The sequence below is a fragment of the Lolium perenne genome, chromosome 6 (genome assembly GCF_019359855.2).
Source record: "Lolium perenne isolate Kyuss_39 chromosome 6, Kyuss_2.0, whole genome shotgun sequence".
Classification (NCBI taxonomy): domain Eukaryota; kingdom Viridiplantae; phylum Streptophyta; class Magnoliopsida; order Poales; family Poaceae; genus Lolium; species Lolium perenne.
In genome coordinates this window covers 223,671,919-223,692,358 of record NC_067249.2, presented here as the reverse complement: position 1 = coordinate 223,692,358, position 20,440 = coordinate 223,671,919, and the positions used below count along the sequence as shown (strand labels likewise).

The following is a 20,440-nucleotide window of genomic DNA, read 5'->3' as shown; positions in this document are numbered from 1 at the left end:
ACAATGTACTGAAACGCCCGCGAGTTTTCAGACGCACTCTTTTCCTTTTCAGGGCACCGAGTGGGGCTGGAAAGGTTTTTAATGAGGCGGGCTCGCGGTGCTGCAATATAATAAAAGATAGTGATGATATACATCTTTTTTCTTCGACAGGCTCGGGGGCTCATAACCCACGATAGCAAAATACATATATTTTCGCAAAACAGTAAATTCTTCGAGATGACAAAATAGTATAAGCTCCAGCCAAAGGCTCGGGGGCTTCGCAATATAAATTACACTTTACAATATAGACAACTTCATTAATACAAAGAATTCGACAAAAAAATATAGACATAACTTTTCGCAATATAGTACAACTCAGTCAAGGCCTAATATACTATCTATGGATAAACCTTTGTTATTTGCAGCAGTTGTCTTGTGCTCAGCATAGCTCCCCTTGACGAAGAATTCAGAATCCATCCGAAGAAGTTCATCCATCATCGCTTCGGCCACAGGAGTCACCATGTCATTGATTTCGTCGACGTTATTCTTTCGTCGCGATTTTTTGGCCAGGCAGTAAGAGACAATCTTCGTCAGATCTAATTTTGGATGGCAAATATGTATCATGATCATGGCGAATCTAGCTCCAGCAGTCAACTGAGCTCGTACAAAGTTATGAATACGAGGGGCATCTCGAAACTTTTCCATCAATCCAAGAAGAGTATCGGGAGCTTCATCTCGAGGGAACATAGTCTTGTAAACAAGGGTCAAGGTTCTCGTGCAGAAGTTAAGGAATTCGCGAACCTGACAGGCGCGGTCTTGAAACCTGACAATCTGTTGGGTCCGCTCGGGAGTGGCCCAGAACAGACAGCCGTGGTTAAGAGAAAGGTTAACGAGGAGGTTCGTTCTTACATTAACCCTTTCATCTTCAGCAGCAGCGTCGAGAACAGAACCTATTTAAGCAAAAGAACAAGAAATTCAAAAAAAGGGGGTACAGCAAAAGACAGAAGAAGTTCTGGGTTGAAAAAGCATACCTAACATATCCACACTAGCTTCAGTCATTAGCTCGAGCATACTATTTTCTCGAGTAGTTGCTTTTTCGGCTTCCGAAATAGCAGCTTCCTTGGCAGTTATGGCTTCTTTAGCTTGTTGAAGGGCAATTTTCTCTCTTTCGGATGCTTTGCGGGATTGCTCCATCATCGCAAGAGTTTGCTTTTTCATGGACTGAAGTTGTTGGCGAAGTTCTTGCAAATCTTGCGAGGAGTGTTTACTTGAAGAACTTTCGATAAGGTCATCATCGACAAGTGTCTTCTTCGAGAAGGAGGAAGCAGGAAAAGTATCGGCAGGATGAGGATTTGCGGAGTAGTTATCAAATATCAACTGGAAAAGAAAATTTCAGTATCAATGATCACGCAAAATAGAATTCCATTGATCTTCGGGAAATTTACACAGATATTACAGAAGGAGTCTTCAAAAGAATTACTACGACAGTTGTCGCCAAAGCTACTGTGACGACAACATCAAAAGAAACAGTAAAAATAAAAACAGAAAAAGATAGGGCATTCTACTAGACCTCCGGCTTCGACGAGCTAGGAGCAGGAGTAGGCTTGCATCCAAGATAGGCAAGGATCTTCTTTGAGTTGGGCTTTGAAGCTCTGATCAGCGATTGCCACTTCGTGGTCTCCATCTGCTGCGTGTCGCCAACTTTGGTCCAGTTGATATTTTGCTGGCTGTCAGCAACCAGAGCAATAGTGCTTTCCACAGCGATCTTCATATTTTCTTGGCGAAGCAAGTCCAAGATCCTCTGGGGGATTGAAGCACTTGGCAAGAGCAAGGATGGTTGCGGGTTCCTTTATCTTCGGGAAGAAGTAAGGGTACAACCGCGACAATCCTTCCCTAGCCACAGTAAGACCTTCGCGTGCTTCATCTCCGTGAAACTCCAGGAAAGCAAGTGCGTCAAGAAGAGGATCATTGTCGGGATCTTCAAGTTCATATTCTTGAGATGTTTTCCCTGTCGAGGCAGAAATTTATTGATCAACAAACGAGTAAAGAAAAGCAAGTCCAAAGAATACAAAATAGTTGAGGTACTCACTGACAAAGCGACGGCTTTGCGATTCCAGGCGTTTAGTAATCGCGTCTTCACGAGCAGATTGTGTGGCTATATGCTCGCTCAACGAAGTCTCGGCGTCGTGAAGCCTCTTCTGAAGTTCTTCGACACCAGCAGCGTCTGCCTTGGCCTTGTCAGCATCTGCCCTAGCCTTACTAGCATCTGATTCGGCCTTCTTACGAGCCTCCTCACTTTGCTCTAATTTTTGAGCAAGTGTGTCGGCACGTTTGTTGGCCCCTGCAAGTTTTTATGCCAAAATAGTCAAATATAGTCAAAATCACGACAAGAAAGGAGTAAGAGGTCATGGGTAAAGAGAAGCATAAGTCATTACCTTCAGCTTTGCTAGCATACTCGCGATACCCAACGAATTGGGCACCGAAGCAGATGAATTCCTTAATCAAAGGCTGTTAAAGAAAGATAGAGAAAGCAAAAGCGTCAGTATGGGAAAAAGTGCGATAGCACAAAACGAAAAGAAGCAAACAATGAAAACGTCGATAGCATCAGAAAGTATTCAAGGACTTACATCATCCAAAAGAGGAGTCGAGGAGCTACCCAATTGTAAGGTAGGCTCTGTGATTGATTCAACCCTCGCCCTTTTTGGTGAAGGGACGAGGGGGCTTGCAGGAGGAGTAGGTGCGTCGGTGTTTTGTTGAGGAGGCGAAGATTCTTCTCCTTCAACTTGCACTTCAGAAACAACTAAAGTATGCGACGTACTCGTTCGAGCAGTTGCATCAATAGCTGGCGTTTCTTCCTCATCACCACTACGATTAAATGGCGACAGTATAAGAAGCAAGATAGACAAAAATCTTCAAGAGGCAAAACAGTAAGAAGCAAGGGGTGACTTACGAACTGACGAGGGCGTCAAGGTATGGATCAAAAGCTGCCTTCCGAGTTGAAGGAGCAGCTTCTTCGGCTTTGGAGGTGCCGGAATCTTCGACTTCTGTCCTCTTCCTCTTGTTCTTTGGAGAAACAGCAGGAGGAGGAGAGTGTGCCGATGTGGTAGCCTCGGAGTTAGCCTCCTTTTTAGAGGATCCCGCAGATTTTCGAGAACATGCGGGTTCACTCTCAGGGCAAGGAGCACCCTGGTTGTCATCAGTGACAACGGCTCGTTCTTCGACTTCTCCACCTTCAGGAAGGGGAGGAAGAGAGACAAGATCTGGATGGTTCTAAAAAAAAACAAAGGGGGATGTCAATAAAAGAGTTATGCAAAGGCTGTCAAACAAACATGCGCAAGTCGACAAAGGTTACCTTAGGAAGCGCATTGGTGGCGCTATATGGTTTTACGCGACAAGATGAGGGGACAACATCTTTCTTGCTGAGGGAGGAGATTTTTCGGACAAGTTTTTCTAAATCCTTGACCGACAAATCCACCGACAGCCGATCCACATCATTATCGCCAGCATACTTCCAGAGGGGATTTTTGCGAGCCTGTAGAGGCTGCACTCTGATTCTAAGGAAATATGCCGTGATTTGGATACCCGACAGTTCTTTGCCGCGGGTGCTTTGAAGCTCGTGGATGCTGGTCATCAGTGCCTCCGTCGCCGTTTTTTCTTCGTCGGTAGCCTCTGCATCCCAGGAGCGGCGGCGATAGATTTTCTCGGCACCATCAAAAGGAGGAATGTTGTCTTCAACACACCCATGATTCTCCTCGTGGATGTACAGCCATTTTTTGCGCCACCCTTGAACTGAGTCAGGGAATTTGACATCGAAGTACTCGACATCAGGGCGAACGCAGATACAAACACCGCCTACGTTATAGGCGACATTGGCAGAGCTATTACGGCGACACAAACAGATGCATTTCCATAACGCCCAGTTAGGCTGGACGCCGAGGAAGGATTCGCAAAGAGTGATGAAGATGGAAATATGGAGGATAGAGTTGGGAGTGAGATGATGAAGTTGCAATCCATAAACGAAAAGCAACCCCCGAAGAAAATTGTGAATGGGGGCAGAGAGGCCACAGATGAGATGATCAACGAAACTAACCCGATACTCCATTGGAGGGGTTGGGTAGCTCTCTTCGCTGGGGAAGCATAGCGCCTTTGGCTTCTTGCTGATCCCCAGTTTCTTCAGCAGGTTGATGCCTTGGGCAGAGATTTTGGATCTCTCCCACTCAGCGCTCCCCAGATCTGCGGAGGCCATCTTTGATTCAGGAGTGCTGTGCCTGATCAATCTGCGCGGTGGCATCAACAATGGCGCAGGAGTACAGCGTGAGAAGAGTTGAGCTCAAGGAGCTATGGGGCGCAAGAGGAGATTTTTGCAAGAGGAGAGCAGAGGAGCGGCGCAAGCGAAAGTGCGGAAGGAAGAAGATGAAGCCCTTAAATAGAGGTGCGGCGAATCGGCGCACCGTTAGATGGAAAAAGTGTGAGGCAGATGGTGTACACGTGGAGCAAGGGTAAAAAAGTAATTTCGTCTTGTAGGCGTTACAATGCGTGCGCCAGAAAAAGCGGAGGACGTGTGTCCCCCACTTGCACGACGTGTCAACACGATGTGTAATTTGGGCCCGCAAGGCAGCGAGAGAGAACTTCCCGCGATTTCCAGGAGCAGCGGTCGTGGCTATCGTCAGCAATGATGTCACCTTAGCAAGAGAAAATTTCGACTCACCAGTTTCATAAAAAAGGCGACAGCAAAAGATATTGGAGAGCCTTTGATCAAATACAAAGTTTTTGATCAAATGCTCGGGGGCTACTTTGGAAAAATGAAAAAATTCGAGAAAAGACAAAATAGAAAGGGCGTGATCCTATGATCAAATACAAATATTTGCTCATAGCCTCGGGGGCTACTCCCATCGGGAGCGCTGTTCGCGCACCCGCAAGATTTGAAAATTTCGAGACAGACAGAAAATATGGCGACATAAGGTGTGGAGCCTACATCCAATGACAAGTCCTTGGTTGTAGCCTCGGGGGCTACTCCCATCGGTAACGCTCTTCGCGTACCCGATGAAATTATAAAAAAGAAAGATAGAAGAACAAGAGAGTATATTTCGAGTTATAAGTAACTCTACATATACTCCCATCGGGAGAGCAATATAAGTCATCCGTTGACTCAATAAAATGTGTCATTCCAACAGCCGAATAAGCAGTCGACAATATATTCTCAGAACGCCAAAGTTGCAAACAATTTCTGAAGCAAAACTTGCGAAGGTAAGACCCCGATCCGTTCTGTGTGGCGTGGCACCGTCTCTGACGTCGGTTTGCTACTTTTATCCGTATCAACAGATACGAAGAAAAATCCTAACGGACGCGTTAGGTACCCGATAAATATGACTGGGACTCGACAGAATGGTAAGACCTTAAGCGGCACCTGTCGAAGTTTACACCAGTATCCCGAGATCATGTCCAGGGACGTGATCTTGAAGTAGGTTTTTGCGGATTGCCACTAGAGCAGTTAACTAGTACCTGATCCGTCAGATGAACTAGCCCCAATTACCATTATCCCTGTACAATATAGAAATTCATATGCAAAGAAATATGGAGAAAGTCAAAGCTATCGAGTAAATATAACGGTGGAGATTTTCCTTGACTCTACGATTCAAGCAAAATCTCGGGGGCTACTGACATAGGCATCCCCAATGGGCCTGCCAAAGATAGTACCCGGGGTTTACTGAAGGCCCACGACTCGAAGAATAAGAAGAATCGGAAGCCCAAGTTGTTACTAAGGAAAGACTAGAGTTGTATTAGGAGATAATATTTGTAATCTTGCGGGATGAGTTGGAAACCCTCCCGGACTCTGTAACTTGTACAATACGAATCCCTCGGCTCCACCTCCTATATAAGGGGGGGTCGAGGGACAAAGAAAGCATCGAATCATTGTTTCACAAACCCTAGTTTTCATATCGTCGAGTACTTTTCGGCTGAAACCTTCGAGATCTACTTGCCCTCTACTTCTAACTAAACCCTAGTCTACAACCCGTAGGCATTGACAAGTTAATCCCTTGTCACCTGGGGAGTACACTCTACCTCTCTCTGTTTTTATTTTGTTTTATTTTGTTTTGCTTAGTTTACTTTTGTCTAGTTTATTTGTGCTTAGTTTATTTCCGTCTAGTATTATTTTTCTTAGTTTACTTTTGCTTAGTTTCCTTTTGTTTTTTTTTATTTTTTCTCATATACCCAAAAATCCATAAAAATTTGAAAAACCTAAAAATTCAAAACTGTTCTTATGGAAGAACGCATAACCATGTTGGAGCTTATTGAAATATATAATAATTATAGAGAATCAAGAACGGGTAAAGTCATGAGTGCTGTGATAGAAAAATTGAATACAATTGCTAAAATCTTGCTTAAACGCCATGATATAAACTGTTGCTCTCAACAGGATACTAAATATCTTAAATTCCAATGTGGCTTTAGTGAAGAAGTTTTAATTAAGAACTATAATTGGAATAACTATATTCATCTTGGGTTCGAAGAAGTAGAACAATTTGTCATATTTATGGGAGCCTCTGAGATAGAATCCTTCATGTCTAGAAATTATGAAACTTGTGTTGTTTGTAAGGACCTTAAAGATTATGTCTCTTCTATCCTTAATTTTTGCATAGAAAGTTACAGCGATAATCCTTATATCATTGATTATAAAGAGAGACTCATTAATGCACAAGAATGCACTCACAATTTGCAGGAACCTGTGGAAGAAGAAATTGATGAACCTGAAAGCTCATTGGATGAAAAAGATGAGGAAATTGATGAACCTGAAAGCTCATTGGATGAAAAAGAAGAGGAGATTGATGAACAAAAGGAGGAAGAATGGATTAGCTACCCATGCCAACCTTCTAATGAGAGTAATTCTTTATCTCTTACACTATTTGATTGTCCTCCATGCTTACCAAAGGAGGAGGAATGTTATGTTCATGTGGATTCTCTTGAAATAGTACCTATGAGTAAAACTTGTGAGAATAATTATGCTACTGTTATCTATGATAATCCATGCTATTTTGATAAATCTTATGATAATGCTTTGTTTGTGCCTGATATCGAAATGCATGGTACTAAAGAGTTTTGCGTAGAAAATGTTTAGGATAAAGCTCTAGATGATGGTCCTATGTTACTTGATAATATTAATTGTACTACTAATGAAAATGGGATTGGATAAGTCTTGACTTTATATAGGAGTCCCATATCTCTTGAGATTGATCAATCATCTTGTTATATTATTGATAAAAGTGGGTTTGAAAGTTTTAATCCCACTATTTTTGAGCTTGATAAAAATTATGTGTTTGTAAATCATGAAAAACATGCTTTATGTGATAGTTATATTGTTGAGTTTATTCATGAAGCTACTGAAAATTATTATGAGAGAGGAAAATATGGTTGTAGAAATTTGCATGGCACTAAAACACCTCTCTACATGCTGAAAATTTTGAAGTTACTCTTGTTTTATCTTCTTATGCTTGTCACTTTGTTCTTCATGAATTTATTTGTGTACAAGATTCCTATGCATAGGAAGTGGGTTAGACTTAAATGTGTTTTGAATTTGCTTTTTGATGCTCTCTTTTGCTTCAACTCTTATTTCTTGTGTGAGCATCATTAAAATTGCTGAGCCCATCTTAATGGCTATAAAGAAAGCACTTCTTGGGAGATAACCCATGTGTTTATTTTACTACTGTTTTGTTGTGTCTTGGAAGTTTTTACTACTGTAGCAACCTCTCCTTATCTTTATTTTATTGTATTTTTGTGCCAAGTGAAGTCTCTAATAGAAGGTTGATACTAGATTTGGATTTCTGCGCAGAAACAGATTTCTATCTGTCACGAATTTGGGCAGGGTTCTCTGTAGGTAACTCAGAAAAAATTTGCCAATTTACGTGCGTGTTCCTCAGATATGTACGCAACTTTCATTAGTTTTGAGTTTTCTGATTTGAGCAACGGTAGTACCTCTTAAAAAATCATCTTTACTGGCTGTTCTATTTTGACAGATTCTGTCTCTGTTTTTTGCATTGTCTCTTGTGGACTTTAAGCAAGGCTTTCTAGATGTGGAGAGATGTAGCTAATGTTTTATTGAGTTCTTGCAATGTGTCACTACAGGACTAAAGTGGATTAAAGTTTTTTGAGTACTAACCCCTCTAATGAAGTTTATGAGAAGTTTGGTATGAAGAAAGTTTTCAAGGGTCAAGAGAGGAGGATGATATATGATCAAGAAGAGTGAAAAGTCTAAGCTTGGGGATGCCCCCGTGGTATATCCCTGCATATTTCAAGAAGACTCAAGCGTCTAAGCTTGGGGATGCCCAAGGCATCCCCTTCTTCATCAACAACTTATCAGGTCACTTCTATTGAAACTATATTTTTATTCGGTCACATCTTATGTGCTTTACTTGGAGCATCTGTGTGCTTTTATTTTTGTTTTTGTTTGAATAAATTCGGATCCTAGCTGACAAGGTATCAACTTGTCAATGCCTACGGGTTGTAGACTAGGGTTTAGTTGGAAGTAGAGGGCAAGTAGATCTCGAAGGTTTCAGCCGAAAAGTACTCGACGATTATGAAAACTAGGGTTTGAGAGACAATGATTCGATGCCTTCTTCGTCCCTCGACTCCCCCTTATATAGGAGGCGGAGCCGAGGGATTCGTGTTGTACAAGTTACAGAGTCCGGGAAGGTTTCTAACTCATCCCGCAAGATTACAAATAACACTTCCTATTACAACTCTAGCTTTCCTTAATAATATCTTGGGCTTCCGAATCTTCTTATTCTTCGGGTAGTGGGCCTTCAGTAAATCCCGGGTACTATCTTCGGCAGGCCCATTTGGGATGCCTATGTCACTAGCAATCCTTGTGTGGGAGAGATACACACTCCGCTTTTTCATATGAACACTTGTGTTCTTCGTTTTACTTTTAATGTTCAATGGTAAAAGTTGGAAGCTATTGCATTTATGGTTATTTGGTTGGAAACAGAAAATGCCTCATATTGTCTTGGATAATTTGATACTTGGCAATTGTTTTGAGCTCTCAAGTAGATCATGATTAAGCTCATGCATCATGTAGTTTAAACCTATTAGTGGAGAACTACTGTAGAGCTTGTTGAAATTGGTTTGCATGATTGGTCTCTCTAAGGTCTAGATATTTTCTGGTAAAAGTGTTTGAGCAACAAGGAAAACAGTGTAGAGTATTATAATGCTTGCAATATGTTCTTATGTGAGTTTTGCTGTACCGGTTCATACTCGTGTTTGCTTCAAACAACCTTGCTAGCCAAAGCCTTGTACTGAGAGGGAATGCTTCTCGTGCGTCCGAAACCTTGAGCCAAAACCTATGCCATGTGTGTCCACCATACCTACCTACTATGTGGTATTTCTCTGCCATTCCAAGTAATACTTCATGTGCTACCTTTAAACAATTCAAAATTTATCATCTCTTATTTGTGTCAATGTTTTATAGCTCATGAGGAAGTATGTGGTGTTTTATCTTTCAATCTTGTTGGGCAGCTTTCACCAATGGACTAGTGGCTTCATCCGCTTATCCAATAATTTTGCAAAAAGAGCTGGCAATGGGGTTCCCAGCCCCAATTAATCACAAATAGACACTCCTCCATGGTATGTGAAATGTTGGAAGGCACCCGAGGATTCGGTTAGCCATGGCTTGAGAAAGCAAAGGTGGGGAGGAGTGTCATCTAAATAAAACTAAAATAAATAGACACTCCTTCATGGTATGTGATTGTTGGAAGGCACCCGAGGATTCGGTTAGCCATGGCTTGTGAAAGCAAAGGTTGGATGGAGTGTCACCCAAAAATAAAAATAAACTACATCATGGGAGCCGCTCTTTGAAGGTCTGTTTGGCAAGGGGGTTAGAGTGCCCACTACCATTCGTTGACAACAACAAACACCTCTCAAAACTTTACTTTTATGCTCTCTATATGATTTCAAAACTTAAAAATCTCTAGCACATGATTTAATCCCTGCTTCCTTCTGCGAAGGGCCTTTCTTTTACTTTATGTTGAGTCAGTTTACCTACTTCCTTCCATCTTAAAAGCAAACACTTGTGTCAACTGTGCATTGATTCTTACATACTTGTTTATTTGCATTCATCATATTACTTTGTGTTGACAATTATCCATGAGATATGCATGTTGAAAGTTGAAAGCAACCGTTGAAACTTAAATCTTCCTTTGTGTTACTTCGATGCCTTTACTTTGAATTTATTGCTTTATGAGTTAACTCTTATGCAAGACTTTTGATGCTTGTCTTGAAAGTACTATTCATGAAAAGTTTTGCTATATGTTATCTATTTGTTAGCAACTATAGATCATTGCCTTGAGTCACTTCATTCATCTCATATGCTTTACAATAGTATGATCAAGGTTATGTAAGTAGCATGTCACTACAGAAATTATTCTTTTTATCGTTTACCTACTCGAGGGCGAGTAGGAACTAAGCTTGGGGATGCTGATACGTCTCCAACGTATCTATAATTTCTGATGTTCCATGCTTGTTTTATGACAATACCTACATATTTTGCTCACACTTTATAATGTTTTATGCGTTTTCCGGAACTAACCTATTAACAAGATGCCGAAGTGACAGTTCCTGTTTTCTGTTGTTTTTGGTTCCAGAAAGGCTGTTCGGGCAATATTTTCGGAATTCGACGAAACAAAGACCCAGTATCTTATTTTTCCCGGGAGACCCCAGAACACCGAAGGGGAGACGGAGAGGAGGCCCAGGGCCCCCACACCACAGGGCCGCGCGGGCAGCCCCCTGGCCGCGCCGGCCTATGGGGAGGGCGCCCTGGTGCCCCTCCTGCGCCGCCTCTTCGCCTATATAAGCCCTTTCGACCTAAAAACACGATACGAATTGACGAAACTCCAGAAAGACTCCAGGGGCGCCACCGCCATCGCGAAACTCCAATTCGGGGGACAGAATCTCTGTTCCGGCACGCCGCCGGGACGGGAAGTGCCCCCGGAAGCCATCTCCATCAACGCCACCGCCTCCATCATGCTCCGTGAGTAGTTCCCCCATGGACTACTGGTTCTAGCAGTAGCTAGTTGGTACTCTCTATCCCATGTACTTCAATACAATGATCTCATGAGCTGCCTTACATGATTGAGGTTCATCTGATGTAATCGGTGTTGTGTTTGTTGGGATCCGATGGATGATACATTATGATTAGTCTATCTATAAAGTTTGTGAAGTTATTGTTGCTGCAGTCTTGTTATGCTTAATGCTTGTCACTAGGGCCCGAGTGGCATGATCTTAGATTTAAGCTCTATAATTATTGCTTAGATTGTATCTACAAGTTGTTTGCACATATTGCTGTCCGGAACCCGATGCCCCAAAGTGATAGAAATTGGGACAACCGGAGGGGAAGGCTCTGATATGAGGATCACATGTTTTCACCAAGTGTTAATGCTTTGCTCCGGTGCTCTATTAAAAGGAGTACCTTAATAGCCAGTAGATTCCCTTGAGGCCCGGCTGCCACCGGCTGGTAGGACAAAAGATGTTGTACAAGTTTCTCATTGCGAGCACGTATGACTATATATGGAAAACATGCCTACATAATTAATAATCTTGATGTTCTGTCTTAATGCTATTTCAATCCTATCAATTGCCCAACTGTAATTTGTTCACCCAACACTTGTCACTTGTTATTGGAGAGTTACCACTAGTGTAGATCGCTGGGAACCCCGGTCCATCTCTCATTATCATATACTCGTTCCTATATGACATTGGAATTAGTATCAACTATTTTCTGGTGCCATCGCCTCTATGTTATTGCTACTGCTGCTGTGTTACTGTTACTATTGCTCTTATATTACTGCTGCTTTCACATCACCCCTGTTACTAGTGCTTTTCCAGGTGCAGCTGAATTGACAACTCAGTTGTTAAAGCTTATAAGTATTCTTTACCTCCCCTTGTGTCGAATCAATAAATTTGGTTTTACTTCCCGCGAAGAATGTTGCGATCCCCTATACTTGTGGGTTATCACTTCTTCACTTGAAAATACTTGATACGAGCTCTTTTCAGCGCCTAGCTGAAAGGCATTAAAGAAAAGCACTCTTGGGAGATAACCCATATTTTATTTCTGTAATTTTTCTTTCGTTGGGTCTTGAAAGTTATTACCTCTGTAATAACCTCTCGTTATCATTTTTATTTCGTTTTTGTGCCAAGAATAACCTATAATAGGAAGAAAGTAAGATTTGGGAAAGTTGCTGTCCTGAAACAGATTCTATGCTCTCACAAAAAAATTCGTATTCTCAGCCAGAACGTAATTTTGAGCTTCCAACTTTTGAGCATATGCCCCAGGTTATTATCTAACTTTCATTAGTTTTGCACTTTTCAATTTGAACAACAAAAGATTTTTGAAAAAAAAATCAATTTTTACCTGCTGTTCTGTTTTGGCAGATTTCTGCCACTATTTACTTTTGCCTCTTAATCTCTTTTTTTAGTTCTTTTGAGAGAAATAGATTTTTGAAGAAGTTGCTACAGTAGCTAATTTTTTAATGAATATTTTACATATGTTAGTACTGAACCCAAGTGGATTTATTATTTTGATTGCACTAATGTTGCTAATGAAAATTGTGTGAAGTTTTGTATGAAGGAAGTTTTCAAGTGTAGGGAGAGAAGAATGATGTAATGAGATGAAATATGGACAAAAGCTGAAGCTTTGGGATGCCCATGTCACCCCAAGAAATATCCAAGAGGTACAAGCGTCAAAACTTGGGGATGCCCAAGGCATCCCCTTCTTCATCAACAAAGTATCAGGTCATCTTTCTAGACGCTATATTTTTATTGCTTCATATGCTATGTATTGTTCTTGGAGCGTCTTTATTTTTGTTTTTAGTTTTATTTAGTTTTATTGTTTTAGAATATGGTTGGATCCCGACATATTCGTTTTGGAGAATGACACACTCCGTTTTAATTGCATAGAACGCTCTAGTTTTCACTCCTATTGTTCTGCGAGTGTTGTCTTTTGCTAGTACCGCGTTTAGCTCTTGTTTTTTCACTCATATTTTGTTCAGAGCTTGTTAGTTTTCTTTAGTTAGGTATGATTAGCTCTCTGGTCTTTATTGATTACTATCTATGAGAGTTGTTTTAAATAAATTGATTGGTGTTGGAGACGAGTAAAATGTTTCAAGCTTATAGTGATGCAAAAAGAAGCTTGTTTAGACTGTGGCATAGACTTTGGCATGCCATGTTGGATGTTATTTTGATTATATGCTTAGTAGTTATTGTTGTAGCATGACTTGTCTCAAATAGCTGAGAGTGCTTAATGTGCCATTGAAAGAATCATGTGTTGTTTCCATCATAAAAAGCATAATATTGTGGTATTCTCCTTTAATGCTTGATTGGGTTGACTTGGCACATGTTTACATCATGTTATGACTACAAACCAGTCACCTAAATCCTCTATGACCATTTCGTTTGTTGACTTGTAATATCACTTTCTTTGATTAATAATATTTTATCGCTATGCATGATTATGGCCATTATTGCTCTCTTAGTTGGTCGCTCCCAGTCTTTTGCTAGCCTTACTCTACTCGTGCATCCAACTACCAAAAACCAAAATTTCCAATTGTGTCCACCATACCTACCTATATGTGGTATTTCACCGCCACTCCAAAGTGAATTGCTTGTGTGCTACCTTTAAACCTTCAAACATTATTACATGTTTTGTGTTTTATTTTAGCTCATGAGGAAGTGTTGAATGCTTTATCATATAATTCATGTTTATTATGGCTTCACACTTTGACTAGCATGCATCATGTGCTAGTCCTTAATTTTGCAAAAGAGAAGGCGCGGGTGCCCACCCACTAAATATAAATTGAACCAATAATCTAAATCTCCTAACACTATGTACTTGAGAAATCATGAACTTAGCTTGTTTAAACAAAGAGAAGAGAAACTTTATTGTTCTCTCTATGGGAGCTGCTCTTGAAGCCATTAAACATGAAAGGATGATAGAACATTTGATGCTTCGTTGACATAGACATGCATACCTCTCAAAATATATTTTCAACACCTCTATTGCATTCAAAATAAAAAGCTCTAGCACATGAGTAATCTTGGATCCCTCTACAGAGGGCCTTTCTTTTACTTTTATGTTGAGTCTTTATCTTTTTTACTTCATGCACCAATTAAGAGATCATAGTTGTCAATCTGAGTATAATGTGCATAGTCCCAAAATTTAATATTGATTGATTCATGATTATGTTATTGATTCTTCTCAAATTACTTGTATCTAGTCACCCTTTTAACTTTAAAGGTGTCCTAGCATTTATGTTTTGCTACTTCATAAAGGACAAGTTGACTACCACTTTGCTATGCTTTCTCTATGCTAAAAAACAAACAATTGCTTTCAGTGCACAATTATCCATGATCTTTTGGTTGAGTTACTTCTCATGTTGTAACATAGTTGATAAGTTCTATTGTTAGAATCATATCTATCATGCCTATATTTAGAGTACTTTGATCCCAGCTCACAATGCTTTTACAATAACTTGATCAAGATTGTGTTGGCTTCATGTCACCTCAAAAATTATTTTTGTTATCACTTACCTACTCGAGGACGAACAGGAGTTCAGCTTGGGATGCTGATACGTTGCAAACGTATCTATAATTTTTGATGCTCCATGCTTATTTTACACCAATTTCTATATGTTTTGTTTACACTTCGTTGCACTTTTATACATTTTTCAGAACTAACCTATTGACAAGATGCCACAGTGCCAGTGCCAGTTCCCAGTTTTCTGCTGTTTTGTATTTCGGAAAAGTTGTATAGGAAATATTATCGGAATTGGACGAAACAAAAGCCGAAGTTCCTACTTTACTGTAACGAAGACAGAGTCCGGAGGAGAGACGAAGGGGCGCCACAAGGTGGCCACACCTGGCCTAGGCGCGCCCCAGGCCCTGGTCGCGTCTAGGGGTGGAGTGGGCCCCTCGGGCACACACCGACCTCGCCCTTCCGCCTATTTATCCACATGTTCGGGAAAAACCTAAATAACCGAGCCTCCATCCACGGAAAGCTCCGTCGTGGCCGCCATCACCAACCCTAGCTCGGAAGGGTTCTGAAGCTCTTCCAGGCTCCCTGCCGGAGAGGGAGATCATCATCGGAGGCCTCTATATCGCCATGCCCGCCTTCGAAATGATGCGTGAGTAGTTCATCTCTGCACTACGGGTACATAACAATAGCTAGATGGTTGTCTTCTCTAATTTATGCTTCATGTTTAGATCTTGTGAGATGCCTATCATGATCAAGATCATCTTTATGTAATGCTACATGGTGTGTTTGCTGGGATCTGATGAATATTGAATACTATGGTTCAGATCGATTATATACTTGTCATATGTTATTTGTGATGTTGCATGCTCTCCGCTGCTAGTAGAGGCTCTGGCCAAGTATGTGCTTGTGACTCCAAGAGGGAGTATTTATGCTCGATAATGGGTTCATGCCTCTAGTAATCTGGAAGAGTGATAATAACTTCTAAGGTTGTAGATGTGCTGTTGCTACTAGGGAGAAACAACAATGCTTTATCTAAGGATAATTCTATTGTTTATTTTACACACATTGCTTAATGCGATAATCTATTTCTTGCAATTTATATTGAAAGGGTGCATAAGTGGATTATTAGTCATAGACGTGGTTGGATTACGGTCTATGTATTATGTTTCTCAAATGAATCTCAAAGTAATCAGCTTGTCATGTATGGTCTTTATTCTGTCAATTGCCCAGCTGTAATTTGTTCACCTAGCATGTTATTTATCTTTATGGAGAGACACCTCTAGTGGACTGTAGACCCTGGTCTTTTTCTTTTACACTGATAAAATCATCCACTACAAACACATGTTCTGTTTACTTACTGTAAGCACTGTTCTCTTTAATTTCACTGTAAACAAACATCTCTTTCCACACTATACAGTTAGTCCTTTGTTTTCAGCAAACCAGTGATGAGATTGACAACCTCAGTGTAAGTTAGGGTAAAATATTTTGGTTATGTTGTGTGCAAGTTTCACGTTGTTGCTAACGTCGGTAGTGCGCCAAAAGTCAGCTAGCAACACCTTCAGAAATGATTTCTTTCTCGTACTGGTCGATTAAAACTTTGGTTTCTTACTGAGAGAAAACTGCTACTATGTTCATCATACCTTTCTCTTGGGGTTTCCCAACGGTGTGCAACTGCACAACACCAAACTCTATTCTGGCGCCGTTACCGGAAAACTGAAGAAAAGTTACACCATAAAGATTGCCAACTCCCATGGCAACTGCAGAGCGTTTCAAGACAAGTTTAATCTTTGAAAGATGGCGAGAGTAGGAGGAAGGCTACCAATGTCACTAGAGTAGGCTTTAGAGAATTGGTTGTGTGTGTGAAATTCACTGTTCGAAGCCGTAGTGACGGCTCTTGTACAAACAATTTTTCTTATTTTCTACTCGTATAAAGATTTAGTACGGTGTACCCTCGAAAAAGTTAAACAGTAAGATTATTAGTTAGAAAAACACGGAGCCAAAACATACTGTACCACACTACCACGGACCACGGTCGGCGGGTCCCTCTGCCCAACGTGTCAACGCCATTAAATGTGGCCCAGATCTTTGCGAGTGCGTTGACCAATGCCCGCTCATCTTCTCAGGCGACTCTTTTCCCGCTCCCGCAAACCTTTCCCGCCATTTTCCTGGTAGCGCCCCTCCTCAAATTCCCAAAACCGTGGCCTCCTCCATTTCCCCGTCTCCATCGCCATAATCCTCTCCCGATTTCCCTCAGCACATCCCAAGACCTAGCCGCCATCGTGTGCTGGTGCCTGGTGGCCGCCGATCACCGTCACTCCGCCGCCGCCACCCTGCATCGTGCGTCTCGGCTCCTCCCTCCGTTGAGCTCCCCGAGAATGGCGTCGCCGCCGGAAGTTGATCTCGCCGAGTACGAGCGCCTCCGTGCGGAGAACATCCGCCTCAAAGAGATCATCCTCGCCTCCGCCCGCCGCAAGGCCGACGACCTCTCATCCGCCATCAAGTCCTCCGAGCCTCCTGCCGCGCGCCGGCGCACCATCCGCCTCTCTCAATCCCCTCCCGACGCCCAGCCCGCCCCTCCCACGCCCACCCCATCCAAGCGCCGTGCTCCAAAGCCCACCCCCTCCCAACGCCATGGTCGGAAGCCCACACCGTCCCGCCAGCGTGCTCCGAAGCCCGCCCTCTCTCCAACGCCGATGCCCCGCAGCACCACCTTCTCCTCCTCGCTCGCATCCACCATCCTGGATGCCGTCTCGCTTTCACCAGGGGCTGCCAAGCTCCGTGCCGACGGGTTCGATGCCGGGAAGGAGCTCGTGCTGAGACCTACCAACACGAGGAAGCTGCTGCCCAACAGGATACCGGCCCTCCTGGTCCTGCCGCTGGTCGACCGGACAGTTGTGGCGGCGGGGAACATCTTGGGGAATGTTGGGTTCTGGCACGCCGACCGGGAACCTGGTGTGGCGGAGACAGATGGGGTGTTCGAGTATTTGCCCCACCAGGGCCCTGTGGCAGCAATCGTCGCACACCCGGCCCTGCCACACAAGGTGATTCTGCTGCTGCTCTTCAGTTTGGAATTCTAGTTTCTTTTATATGTATGGTATGGTGTTCAATTCAGTTTCAATGTATTTGCTCCCTATTTAATGGGGATTCTTTCATATAGATCTACAGCTGTAGCCATGGGGGTGAAATTTGTCATATGGACGTTGAGAAGGAGAGCTTTAATATTATCCACTCGTGTGACTACCCTGTTTATTCACTCTGTCAAGCCCCGGACAGTGCTAGCTGCCTCTATTTCGGTGGCGCGAACGGTACGCTGAAACTCTCTGATGAGCGGATGGGCAAGGTATCAACCACGTGGGACTCACATGACAATGCAGTCAACTCGATAGATTTTCATCCAGAGAAGAAACATATGCTCGCCACAAGCTCAACAGATAAAACAGCACGTGTGTGGGATCTCAGAAGGCTTCAGGAGAATAACAAATATTGTTTGAAGGTTCTCCAACATGATTCTTCTGTTCAGTCGGCTTATTTCTCACCTAGTGGCCGCATGCTAGCAACAACAAGGTAACTGAATTTGCTCTGTTTTATGTCCGTTCTATTGTTTTGGTATTAAGTATTTCACTGGTTGATCTAATGAATGTGTTTCTGCAACAATCATCACCATGCCATGTACTCTGATTGTGTTCTGGATTTTAATTGGTACCTCCGCAAATCTTTTAGCATATGTATGATGTTAATTTTAATAGGTTTATATTACTAGTCGGTAATCCCGTGTGCTTGCAGTGTACTAAATAGTACTGTATATTTCATTGCTGGGCAAGGAATTTTTGAGTTACATTGCTATTGATTCGTTGGCCTTGCTTCGAGGAATTACAGACAGGGACATAGGCTTTAGAAATCAAAATGAAAAGCGTAAACTTAAAATTGTTATCTTTCATTTTATCATAATTGTTACAACTTGGTACAACCAGATGAGCGGCCTATACATTTATTCTTTTTTTCAATGATTAACGTGGTAGTTTTAGTTAGTATAGCAATGGATGTGACTTTTAAGCCGAAGTGTAACACTTGATTAATTCTTTGCATAAGCATGTTCACTTAGCATAAGTAGTACCTAGATTCAGGCCTAAACATTATGCCATTTGTATTTCACGTATCTATTAGCAGTTTGGACAGGCACTGATGGCATGATGGTAGATCTTTTTCCTGAAATATCTGGAATAGTTCTTTCACTGCTGCTACCTACAGTTATTAACTTCTCAGGAATGCTTATTTCAGTTTCATTTTTGGATCCATATTCACAGCAATTTAGTCAAGTTGCCCTTTTTAACTAACACTCAAATAAAGTCGAGATCAGTTTTTGAGCGTTTGAAAGTATTAGGAGTTTAGGACCAAATGTAGTCTTGAATTAGAGTCGAGGGGCCAAAAGTGGACTTCTTTCTAGACAATAATGAATCCTGAAGTGGATGGTGTGAAATTTCAGTTTTCTGTTTTAGTTTGCTGCACCTTGCGTAAGCAGGAATTGTCATCATTCTCATTTAGTAAGAGGAAGAAAGACTAAAGAATCCCCCCCTAGTATATACCGTCATTAAAACAGCTGCAACTCTTTCCCAATAGTATAGTACTATTTTAAATAGTCCCCTTGATTGATAGTAATTTATAGTGATATGATCTATTTCAGACAGTTTTTGTGGTATGGCCAACTTAACCCAGATTACAAATGAAACTAGCACCGGATATATCAATCTAATGTTTCACAGGATTTTGTTGGTACAACTGGCAAACTTATTCCTGCTCTGTCCACTGTCCAGCCTTGACGATACCGTCAGAGTCTTTGAAGGGGATGACTTTGATAGCTCGCACATTATCAACCATAATAACCAGACAGGACGCTGGATTTCTTCATTCAAGTACGACAGCTCTTCTTTTCACCATGTGGCTAGCTAGCTAGCTAGCTTCACGATCTTACACATATATCTCTTGCTCAAACCGAGTTGATTGATTGTTGCAGGGCAATCTGGGGCTGGAACGACACGGACCTGTTTATCGGAAACATGAAGCGGGCGATAGATGTCATCTCAGTTGGTAGCAGCAGTGACGGCGGTGGCCTCATCTCGGCTCCGCGCAGCGCGTGCCTCCAAAGCCAGCACATGACGACCATTCCTTGCAGGTTGTCCGCACATCCATACAAAGTTGGCCATCTTGTTTGCGCGAGCTCTGGCAGCGTGTTCCTTTGGACCAGGGCTTGATATATTGGACCAACAAGATCTCTGAAACAGGCAGTTCCGTTTCAACCCAGTGCTCTTTGATGGTTATCTAACTAACTCGTGAGTCGTCGATCGCCTGTTGTGTTTCAAGAAGTCGTGCTGCTGGGGAACATGTTGGTTTTAAGGACTGCTTGTTCAGTATCCTGCCTAAGTTTTGTTTCGCGTGGTACTCTCGTAGTAGTACAGTATAATTCTTTCTTTCTAATGTTTTGGCTGGGTGGAGCAGTTGTCAGGTTAGAACCAATTGAGTCTTTTGAGCCCATGTTCTTACTATGCTGCCTCCTTTCTTGTGCATGCTGTCCTTTTCTCGCTCGATCACGTCCTTTGTTTGCTTAGGCCATGTAATTAACAATGGCTTGAGATCGCCCTTCCCATAGAAGTGCCACCTTACAGTTTTTTGCTTAGTTAGCAGAGAGAAAATAAAGAAAAAGAAGGTTGTATTCTCTTAGCTACGGGACGATCTGCAAAATTGTGGTTTGGTCAGAGGTGAGGAGACTCCTCCTCGCCTCGGTGCGGTGGCAGCTGTGGCGGGATAGACCCCACGCGCCTCCTCCCAGCCTCTCCTCCCGCGCCTCTCCTCCTGCCGCCGCCTCCCGGGTCATTGACAGGCAAAGCCTATGTGGTGTGGCGGCGGCAAAGCTCCTTGTCCTTAGATCGGGAAGCAGTGGCGGTGCTC

At 42.3% G+C, this 20,440-nt stretch overlaps 1 protein-coding gene across 1 annotated transcript; it reads left to right on the top strand.

Annotated features, from left to right (window-relative positions):
• Nucleotides 1-16,650: 16,650 nt before the first annotated feature.
• LOC127305799 (DNA damage-binding protein cmr1) lies at nucleotides 16,651-20,102 on the top strand. The gene is made up of 4 exons (XM_051336323.2): nucleotides 16,651-17,538; nucleotides 17,655-18,061; nucleotides 19,309-19,407; nucleotides 19,509-20,102. The coding sequence occupies exons 1-4, from the start codon at nucleotides 16,873-16,875 to the stop codon at nucleotides 19,744-19,746; spliced, it is 1,410 nt and encodes a 469-aa protein (XP_051192283.1). The 5' UTR covers nucleotides 16,651-16,872; the 3' UTR covers nucleotides 19,747-20,102.
• The last annotated feature ends 338 nt before the right edge of the window (nucleotides 20,103-20,440 follow it).